Source organism: Physeter macrocephalus, chromosome 8, assembly GCF_002837175.3.
Source record: "Physeter macrocephalus isolate SW-GA chromosome 8, ASM283717v5, whole genome shotgun sequence".
In the NCBI taxonomy this organism is placed as follows: Eukaryota; Metazoa; Chordata; class Mammalia; order Artiodactyla; family Physeteridae; genus Physeter; species Physeter macrocephalus.
In genome coordinates this window covers 48,080,767-48,092,284 of record NC_041221.1, presented here as the reverse complement: position 1 = coordinate 48,092,284, position 11,518 = coordinate 48,080,767, and the positions used below count along the sequence as shown (strand labels likewise).

The 11,518-nt window shown below is 39.9% G+C and overlaps 1 protein-coding gene across 1 annotated transcript in view; it reads left to right on the top strand.

Annotated features, from left to right (window-relative positions):
* Window positions 1-11,518, top strand: part of LIFR (LIF receptor subunit alpha) — a 94,656-nt gene that overhangs the window by 71,787 nt on the left and 11,351 nt on the right. Inside the window, exons 13-16 of the mRNA XM_028492864.2 lie at window positions 1,684-1,897; window positions 4,155-4,334; window positions 7,029-7,130; window positions 7,711-7,878. Coding sequence (XP_028348665.1) covers window positions 1,684-1,897; window positions 4,155-4,334; window positions 7,029-7,130; window positions 7,711-7,878 — 664 coding nt within the window. The remainder of the gene's footprint in view (window positions 1-1,683; window positions 1,898-4,154; window positions 4,335-7,028; window positions 7,131-7,710; window positions 7,879-11,518) is intronic.

The window sequence follows — 11,518 nt, the reverse complement described above, 5'->3', positions numbered from 1 at the left end:
ATCAGTAATTATTAGAGAAATGCAAATCAAAACTACAGTGAGGTTATCACCTCACACCAGTCAGAATGGCCATCATCAGAAAATCTACAAACAATAAATGCTGGAGAGGGTGTGGAGAAAAGGGAACCCTCTTGCACTGTCGGTAGGAATGTAAATTGATACAGCCACTATGGAGAACAGTATGGAGGTTCCTTAAAAAAACAAAAATAGAACTACCATGTGACCCAGCAATCCCACTGCTGGGCATATACCCTGAGAAAACCATAACTGAAAGAGTCATGTACCACAGTGTTCATTGCAGTTCTATTTACAATAGCCAGGAAATGGAAGCAACCTAAGTGTCCATTGACAGATGAATGGATAAAGAAGATGTGGCACATATATACAATGGAATATTACTAAGCCATAAAGAGAAATGAAATTGAGTTATTTGTAGTGAGGTGGATGGACCTAGAGTCTGTTATACAGAGTGAAGTAAGTCAGAAAGAGAAAAACAAATACCGTATGTGAACACATCTGTGTGGAATCTTAAAAAAAAAATGTTTCTGATGAACCTAGGGACAGGAGAGGAATAAAGACACAGACGTTGAGAATGGACTTGAGGACATGGGGAGGGGGAAGGATAAGCTGGGACGAAGTGAGAGAGTGGCATGGACATATATACACTACCAAATGTAAAATAGATAGCTAGTGGGAAGCAGCCGCATAGCACAGGGAGATCAGCTTGGTTTTTTGTGACCACCTAGAGGGGTGGGATAGGGAGGGTGGGAGGAAGAAGCAAGCGGGAGGCGATATGGGGATACATGTATATGTATAGCTGATTCATTTTGTTATAAAGCAGAAAGAAACACACCATTGTAAAGTAATTATACTCCAATAAAGATGTTAAACATTCAAACTTCTTTTTTTTTTTTTCCCTTTTATACAGTAAGTCCAATTTTGGGAACTCACATTAAAGTATTAATCCTAGCCATGAAAAAAAAATGTTGCACCAAAAGATTCATTTTAATATTGTGAAAAATTGGGAACAACTTAAATTTCACTTATTTAAGGAATATTCAAGTAAAGTGCTAAAAATGCTACATGAAATATAAAGCTATTAAAATGTATATAACTGTATTATGGACAAGTTTTTATTATAGAAAAGTGAAAAAATGTAAAATGTATAGTATGAGTGAAACAATTTTAATAAAAATCTCCATCTAGGAAAACAACTTGAAGGAAATATCACAAGGTAAGAGTATTTAAGAGATGAGAATATGTGAGATTTTTCTTGCTTCCAACTTTTTAGTATTTTCCACGTTTTTTATAATGAGCAAGTACTCCTTTAAAATGAGAAAGCAATAACTGTAAAAAAAAACATGATGCCATACTTTTTAATATTTTATTTTTTAAGTAGAAGAATGTTGCTCATCAGTCCTTTTGGTTTACTTCTGAAAAATATGAGGCTAAATATTTTGTTACTTAATTTTTATATTTCTGTGTGCTCTTACTGCTTACAGCAAGTGTAGTTTTTCTTCAGAATTACTTTCTTGATTTATCTCAGTGGATTTTAAATCTGTGTTGTGCACTGCTAACGACTTCATCTTTTCTAACATTACTTTTAGACTCAATGGCCTTGCCTTGTCACATAATCACTCCTTGCAGGTTTTTATAACAGAATTTATTTTTCTGTTTTTGTAGCCTTTACCCATTAATGAAGCTAATGGAAAAATACTTTCCTATAATGTATCATGTTCGTCAGAGGAGGAAACACAATCCCTTTCTGAAATTCCTGATCCTCAACATAAGGCAGAAATACAACTTGATAAAAATGACTACATCATCAGTGTGGTGGCAAAAAATTCTGTGGGCTCATCGCCACCTTCTAAAATAGCTAGTATGGAAATTCCAAATGGTGAGTACTTAAGATAAAAGTAGTATATAAGAACAAGAAATTAAGGTGCAACATTTGGAAGGTGTTGTTTGCTCTCATAAATGTCAGCTTTCTTCTCATATACCTGCTGCTGCTGATGTGTAAGGAGGAACAGGCAGATTAATGTCACGTATTCATGTTGAGAGGCAGCAGTCATTAGTATTGACTTGAAGCATCTACACTGATGGATAAAATATTACTAAACCCAGTTACTTTAACACGTAATGTTGTAGAGTTATGGTAGTGGATATTACTCTTAGAAATATCTTAACAGTTTATTCAGATACCATTTTCACATATCTCCCCAAGACCATGACAGTTGATACTTACGTCAGCTGGGCTATTTTCAAACTGTCAGGCAGGAACAAATACTCATTTTAAATGGCAGCTCTGTTGATAAGGCATTCTTTATTAATAGGAATCCTTTATTGATAAGAAACTCTTCTTAAAGTCTAAATTAGATCTTCAGTGTAAGCTTTAAGAAAACAACTGCAGTATAATTTAAAAATTCCTTAGTGCCCCCCCTGTAAATTTGATGGATTACCAGTGACTAGTCCATTCCTCCTTAGCTGCCTTGACAGCTTTTTGAGTCACAAGTTTTCAGTGGCCACTCCTGCCTCTTCTCCTAGTTAACTCCTCTTCTGAGTCATTCCCTGGTCCCCCTTGCTATCCCACCCTAACATGGGTGCACCTTTCTATGACTACCCACTCGGAGAGGCAGAAAAATTGGTCCAGTTTGGGTCCTAAGTATCTTTCCAGTTCTTGCTTGAGGCAGTGTCTTACTGCTTGTTACGTAACTGGTTCTTCATTTCAGTCAGTTGTGGGCACATTAGAAGGAAGGAATTGGGGACACACCATACATTCTGAGACACACAATATCGTCCAGAGCCCGGATAGCAGTGCATACCGGAGAAGAGAGGTCTGCAGGTAGTGGTATGGAGTCAAAAGAAAGAAAAGAGAGAGAGATGTGAACGCCCATAGCAAGATAACCTGCTGATTTAAATTAGGTATTTAATGGCTCTCGCTATGTTATCTTTTAATTCAAGAACTATATTCTACCTTTTCTGTGTGTACGTCAGAACACAGTAATTTACAGAACTAACGATGGTCTATCAACTTTCAGACAGTTACTGCAGCTCGGAACAAATCATTGTTCCTTGAGGATTTCCCGAGTCAGAGGCCTTGCAGCCTCAGCGCAGGTTACCTTGGGGATTTTTAGTCACATTGAGTCAAGAAGCTGTCATATCCTAAGTCTTCTGTATTCCCAGCCAAGTTGTTGTTGTGTCCAGTAGTAGTTGCTTATGGATGCAAATTTTGTTCAAAAAACCTTTCCGTGGCTTCTTACTGAACCCTTAAATATACATCAGTTAGAGAAATTACTTCTTTCCCCTATTTCTTGGAAAATTTCCCTCTCCCTTTGGCCACGCTGTCCTAACCCATGCTAATTCCTCACCCCCAACCTTGGGCCTCCCTTATGGCCTAGGCTGAGATCTGGCAGGATGAGGAAACCAAACCTCAGCACGGCCCCCTTCTGCCAGCCTCTGCACCTCACCCTTCTGTACTCACGGATGCTTTCCCCTCTCTGCCCACACCAACCATCCCATCCCACCCCAACCCACCCCACAGCATTTCATCACTGTCCTGTCTCCACAATGCCTTCAGCCCACCCATAGGGGGGTAGCAGTCTCCCTTGAAAGGAAGAGAGGGGCTGGCCCACCCACTCATTCACTGCATGTCATCGTGCTCCTGCTTTGCATGGCCTGTGCTCAGGGCTGGAGTTGCAGGCACAAGCCCCCGTCTGCTCTCGTGGAGCTCACACCCACAGTGGACGAGGAGACGGGGGATTCTGACACCCACGCGTGCTCTTCGCCAGCCTCCCGCCTGCCTCTGCCCCCGCCCCCGAGCTGCCACACCTCCCTCTAGTGCCTGTGTCCTCTCTGCTCCACCCTTCGTGTCTCTTGGTCCTCGTGTCCGGCCCAGTTATGTCGCTGCCTGATCCTAGGTCCTTTTTCATTGTTTTTTTTTTCCAGCTGCTGAGTTAATATATATGCACAGGTAATTGCCATAGTTAAAACGAAAACAACAGAGCAGCACTTCTAAACTTTGCTAAAGGTTTATCTAGTTTAGCACTATTTTGCAATGTCTGCACGAAGTGATTTTTATAACTCTTGCCCATTTTCATGAGAATTACCTTAAAGCATTATTTTTAACACTGGTAAAATATCCTTTTTTCCTGAAGATGATCTCAAAATAGAGCAGGCTGTTGGAATGGGAAACGGGATTCTGCTCACTTGGAATTATGACCCCAACGTGACTTGTGACTATGTAATCAAATGGTGTAACTCTTCTCGGTCTGAGCCCTGCCTCATGGACTGGAAAAAAGTCCCTTCCAACAGCACTGAAACTGTAATAGAATCTGGTGAGTGTCTCGCAATTAGAGTTCTTTACAGATATTTTTAAAATTTACTTTTTATTGGGGTAACGTTGGTTTATAACATTATGTAAGTTTCATGTGTACACCATTATGTTTCTACTTCCATATACACTACAGCGTGCTCCCTACCAATATTTTTAAAAAGAGCAATGTACGGAGTGACTGGTTGCAATGCAGTGACTGTTCCCCTCACCACTGGGCTGAGTGTGGATTGGTCTAACTTTTCTGGAAGGCAGTTTGTGGCAGTATGTGTGTGAAACGACTCATAGGCTTTGATCATCATTACTTGTCTAGGAGTTTATTCTAAGAAATAATCCGAGAGCAGCACAGATTTACACCTGAGTGTTCAACACAGCATTATTTATCATTGTAATGATGTCATTCACCATCCTTTTGCCCTGTTTGCCCAGGGCGCAGGTTACTGAGCACAAAAGACTTGCAGCCGTTACCATGTACCCTGATGTAGGGCGGGGGGTGGGGGCGGGCATTGCAGGGAAGGGGTGGCTCCCAGTGCCTGACTGCTCAGGAGCCGCGTGCCCCGCGTGGCGGGCTGCCCTTGAGATGACGCAACCAGGAGGGGTGTGTGGTAACCTACAGGCTGAACCAGCCTTCTCCTTTGGAATTCTGGCCCACTCTCCACTATCACTGTTCCTTCTGAGTAACTGGTGAGAGTGGATTGTGCCTTTACCTGTGGGAATTCTGGAACCAGTTGGTAGTGAAGCTTCTTGACGTCATTCCCCCTCTGGGTTCTCCCTCATGTGTTAGTGAAGTTCAGGAGAGCAAGCAGCTGCTGATCTCTTCTCTCCCAGACAACACCTTCTGCTCGTTTACTTTGCTCACTGTCAAATGGTAAGGATGAGTCCCGGTCATTGGATTCCTACACATGGCTTCAGATATTTTCCAGTTCTACTTGGAATACAGCCAAACTCCTTCACGTGAATAATTAATTAGCCAATGACTTGATGGTCGCCTTTATCCTTTTTACAGCTTACGTCACTAACCAGCAACATGTGTAGCTGCCTGAGCCTTACACAGTTGTAGTGTACTCTGTATAAATTCTGACCCCTCTTCCCTCCTTTCTTACCCGGGCTTTGAGAATAATCAGAATGGACTGGGGCAGGGTGGAGTGATGTGAAGAGGCGTCTCTTTAGATGGAATATCTGGGATGTGAGTTTAAGCTGAGACCTGTAGGATGAATAGGAGTACTTTTGATGCTGAGGCAGGTGAACAAAGGCCCTGTAGTGGCTCAGAAGACAAAGGCTCCGAGAAGTTGGGTAACTTGCCCAAGGTCACAAAACTAGTATGTGATCACACCAGGATTTAACTTTAAAGCAATTCAGAGCTTTAAGTGGCTGGGGATCTTGTCTTTTATTTGTTGCTGCTAGGACAGGGTGTGGCCAAAACCTGCACGTTTCCTATTCCTTTCTTATTCAGTCACCCACTCTTTCAACTATCCTCTCTCTTTTATGATCTCAAAACACATTCCTGATGCTCTAACCCCTCAGGCTCTTTTTCTTTTTCAAGCGGAAGAACCCTATAGAATATTGGTATGCATAATCATAATATAAAACTAGGTACAGATTTACTAACATACATGTGGTATAAAATCAGAACCTCAAGTATACTTGTCCCCCCAGAAAAAGTTGCAGAGTGATTTTAGAGGTAACCATCTCACTTTTGAGCCTGCAAACCACTGCTGTTCTGAATCGGAGAGCAAGTGCTTTAACCACACTAGAATAATTGTATTCCACAAATTAAATGCAATCCCATAGGCTACCATTTTCCCCCCAGGCAGTGTCTTCTTCCTTGATCACTGCAGGTGAGCTACTAAGTACCCTTCAAGGCTCTGTTCAAATATCACTTCCTGGTGGCTTTTTCTGAACTTCTTAGGCTCACTTGGTCCCTCATTGAAGGGGCCACAGGCTCTGTGATAGATCCCTCTAGTCTAACACAGGGTCTTATGGTTACCCCTCCTCATCTGTCCTGCCACCTCTCTGCCAACTGCTGCTCCAGGCCAGGGGCCTTGTTATATATCCACCTCTGTGGTCCTAACACTTTACACGTTGCATTGTATCAAGAAGGCATTTAAAAGTGATTAACGTGGATCGAAGTTAAGGTGCTTCTCTTGTATGTCTTGTGGAGTTAACTCAAGGGCACTAAATGCTGATGCTGTAAAGTAGAATAGACTCTATGGCCCATTTCCTTTAACACTGAAGTGTCCAAGTAGAGTGGACATTTTAGTATCTGCTTCTTGGAACAAGGGAAGAGCAGTGGGTTCTTTCCAACCCACAAATAACACTAGTTAGGGAAGGGCTTTTCCAGAGGCATGACATGGACCTGGGATGGGTTAGAAAACTGACCCTAGACCAAATCTGGGAAGAAGTTGTCATTGCTTAATTTGGAGGAACAAAATGAAAGCCTTGATTACCATTTTTTCCCTTCAAGGTGATGTCATGTTATAATACTAAACTTTTCATTACAACAGAAGTGAGTTTAATTTTTGTTGAGTCAGTTTTCACTCTGAATATTTACCAATTTTGAAAATGTGGATTTTCTGTAACCTTTTTAAAATTAGTTTTGGAAATTTCAAAGTGAGTTATTATAAATTTGATATTTCTAAAATAGATATTCATAGTAATATGTACTTAGGAACGTTTACTGGTTGTGTTCATCTTATAGATCAGTTTCGACCAGGTGTAAGATATAATTTTTTCGTGTATGGGTGCAGAAATCAAGGATATCAATTACTACGTTCTATAATTGGATATGTAGAAGAATTAGGTAAGTTAAATGGGTAAGTTTTCTTAGAGTTCAAGGTAATATGAGAAATTATAAAGCAACATCAGTTTTAAGATTGAATTCTAAAAACAGATTGAATTGAGATGTTTATTAGTTGAAGGAAAAAAAATAATTTGTATGATAACTAAAATTATTTATAATTACTTATTTTTCATTTGTTTAATGTTTATGTTTCATAATTTTACTGTTGTCGTTAAGAAAACTAAATCTTAATTTGGATGTCAAAAATACTTAATTTACACTTATACAAAGTTTTAAGACTATTAACTTATTCAAGACTACCAGTAAAGAGGGGAAATATGAGTAAAGCCTATTCTAGTAGCCATTTAAAGATTTTGCATAGGTTACCTCCCTAGATATGTTTTATGTCTGAAAGTTGTAAGTTCTGCCTTTGTATCTTCACAGCAAAAGTGCTTGTGATAATATCTGTGAAAGTTTATGATTAAATAAAGTTCTAATTACAAGTTTAGCTATTTTTGAGGCTAGAAATCTCATTAAACCTTAATGTCATGCTCTGTATTAGTAAACCCTCCTTTAGCTATTGACTTTTTTCCTTTTACAGCTCCAGTTGTTGCACCAAATTTTACTGTTGAGGATACGTCTGCAGATTCGATATTAGTGAAATGGGAAGAAATTCCTGTGGAAGAGCTTAGAGGCTTTTTAAGAGGGTATTTATTTTACTTTGAAAAAGGAGAGAGAGACACATCTAAGATGAGGATTTTGGAATCAGGTAAGTAAATTACTAGAATAAGTATACTGTTTCTTAGAAGTTCTTTATTAACTACAAAAAAAAAAGAGGAGGAAAGAAAAAGAAGAAGCTACGGAGTAGTTTATACACATTTCCAGAACGCTCTGAAAAATAAGGAAGTGAAAATGCAGTCATTTGATGCATATGAGATTTTTAAGATTTTATTATGTGATCAATGGCATGTAGTCTTTCAGAAATCATTTAAATCATTTATTCTGAGGCCTTTGATTGTGAGCCCCACAGGACAGAGAGCATCTCTTTCTAATCTTGCATGATCCATAACATAGCATCTTATGAAGGTTACTATAAAAAGAAAAAGGTCTTCCTGTACTTATACTAATGGAGGAGAAAACTCAGTAACCTAAAGAATGGCTTCAGAGTCTCCTTTTATCTGACAAAGAGCCATCCACACAGTTAGCCACGACCTTAATGAGCTAGGAAACTTAATTGACTTGATTGGGGATGTGTGTATCTATTAAATCTTAAAAAGTACAGTCAGTCCTTGACAAGTGGTAAGTGTATGTCCACAAACCTTTGAGAATCCTCAAATTTACAAATACAGAAATGTTTGTGCAGACTTTTGGCTTTAAACCTAAATTACATTTCTGTTGGAAGTCAGATGCTTTTTATTCATGGCTGAAGAACACAAGCGTATCATCTCTTCAATTTGAAAGCTTTTATTTTCCTTAATGACCTTTCCTTGGAAAGAAACCATTTTAATTATAATATTTAATGCCTGACAAGTAGAGAACAACAACGCCACAGGGAGATGCTGACCAGCTGGGCATTAGTTTAGTCACGTCCTGAGAGCAGCTGCGTAAACATGAGCCTCCCCCAGACCACTAAGTTCTGCATTTCCTGAACCCTCAAAATTGAGGGAAACCCTAAATATCAGATTCTGCAAACATCCAGACTCTACTGTAATTTCCCTCAGGTGCTCAGAAATTTTACACTTGAACCAGTTAAAATTCTAACATGTAGACTTCTAGTTAGGGTGGATTGGTCACTAAAGTTAGAGCAAAATAGAGAAAAAACAACAATGCGTAAAGACACAGAGAACTGGAGAGGCACAAAAGAGGATTTGGAAACGCTGGGTGTGGAAGTGGGCCGAGTGACCTAGAGGAGTGGGGGGCAGGGCAGTCTAGGTGGACAGCTGGGCATCAGTGAGAAGTAATTTGGTTCATCCTGCAGCGCCAGAAGTGGAGGCCAATGGTTAGGATGAATCTGGGCTGAGCAGCGGGAGTTGATTGTAAGTCTGTAAGGAGCAGTTAAAACCCCCAAGTCCTACACCAGCTTCATGTAGCTCATGTGAGTGCTGTCTCCCCTGCATGAGAACAAGAGGTTTATTCTGGACCAGAGAGCTTCCAGACAAGGGACACTGTAGCAAACCGTGTGACTCTCCCTCTTCCTCCTTCCCACCTGCTTAATAGGACATCTTCAGCTAGGCCTGTTTTCTGGGCAGGAGATGAGAGGATTAGAGTAAGTGGCTCCTGAGGAAAGACATAAAACATGCTGATATTTGGGGGGATTATCCCAATGAAAAGCCAGGAACCCACCTGGTCATTCCTCATCCATGATATAAGTGAAGCCCCCCCCACCAGTAAACCCCACCTATGTACACCAGGCTTCCAGTGAGCCTTTTAGTGGCTCACTCTCAAACATGACGAGTAGCCAGGGATAACCAGATGATTGAGAAAGCTTCTAACCTGAAAGACAGACACCAGGAGAAACCAGAGGAAATGGATGCAATGTGGGAAAACAGAGAAATTTAAAACAAAACTATCCTTGGGTAGTTGACATATACTGTATTTATTGAAAAGACATGATGTTATAAAAAGGAACAAACAGAAGACAGTTAAGAATTCCTCAGAATTAAAAATGTGATCAAAGAAATTTTTAAGGAATTAAATACAAGTGGAGAAATTAAATAAAAAATGGGGAAATTCTTCTGAAAATGAGACAAAGGCAAAGGAGAAGACTTGGAGGTAAAAGATTAGAAAGTTGGAGTTTGAGTCAAAGACCTGCACTATCCTCCTTTATAAGAGTTCTGTTAAGAGAGAAGAGTGGAATGGAGAGAAGGAAATTATCAAAGTAATAGCACAAGAAAAAAATTTCCCCAAACTGAAAGACCTCAGTATATACAGTAAAAGGTGCCATTAAACACACAGTAAAATAAATAGAGAAAAAGATCTATGCTGAAGTATGTCACTATGAATTTTCAGAGTACCTGATATATAAAGAAAATATCCTAGGAACAATCAGAAAAGCATCTCTTGTGCAAGGATCAAGAATAAGAATGGTATCAGGCCTCTCAACAATGTACCAGATACTAGAAGATATCGCAGCTACATCTTCAAAATACTGAGTGAACATTATTTTCAACCTAAAATTCTGTACTCAGCCAATCTATCTACAGATACAGTAGTATCTGTACTACTATCTATGAGTGTAGAATGAAGACATTTTTAGACATGGAAGGCTGCACATATTACTTCCCCCATGTATCCCTTCTCCAGAAGCTCCTAGAAGAGTGTGTGTCAATATAAGGAAATAGTGGGGCAGGGAGTTCTAGGATGAGAGCACTTAGAAGATTTCCAGTCCAGAGCAGACGCCCCAGGAAGCAGCCTGGGGGGAGTGGGCAGCAGCTGGGGGAAGCAGCGGCCCTGGGATGTTGTTGTTTTGGACCACATGGAAACTTGTATGGAATATTCATTGGAGGGTGTTGGACGAATCAGTAATGGGTACATTAAGCAAATAAGGAAGAAAAGCAGTTACAACAACAGAAAAATAAGAAAGGAAACATCATACCAAGCAGTTTGTCTTAGTAGTAATTTGTATTTATATGATCATTACAATGTGAACACTGAAGTTACCAAATTTTTTGATGTTTCTCTATGAATGATGTGGGCTCAACGGGAGAAGGCGTAGTGGTTGTGTGTTAGAACTAATGTCTAATATTTAAAAATCAAGCACTGCCAATTTAAGTTTATTTCAAAATATGGAAGTCAGTACCCAAAGAGACCGGTAACTTGATTTTGAAGTGATTGTTCGTGGTGGGGAAAGATGCAGGCAGGGAACTGCTACTTTTTGTTTTTAGCCATATAGTACGATTTAGTTTTAAGCTATTAAACTGCATTCTTTTGGTTAAAATTTTAAAAATAATTTAATAATTTAAACAATTCTCCACATCTCCTTTCAAAATGGCTCAAGGGCGTCCTCTCTAATCTCATTTGAGAACTCAGATGCACTGCCTCGTTTCCTGCGTGGTTTGGAGTGATCTCTGTTGATTTATGATCTTGCTTCCTTGAGTTTCTCACTTGACTCACAGGCATGATCAGCCCGAGTGACAGTGTCCCTGCCCCAGTGGGTTTTGGTTGTGGTGGGTTTTCATGCTCTTAGTAACAGAAAAAGAAGTGACTTTTATTGATTGCCTGCTATAGGCCAGGTATTATTCTAGAGAATGTGCACAAAAACTTCACAGAGCCCTGAGAGCTAAGTCGTGATATTCTGTTTCACAGTTAGAGAAACTCAGATTCAGAGGCATTTAAATAATAAGTACAGGGCTTCCCTGGTGGCACAGTGATTGAGAGTCCGCCTGCCGATGCAGGGGATACAGGTTCGT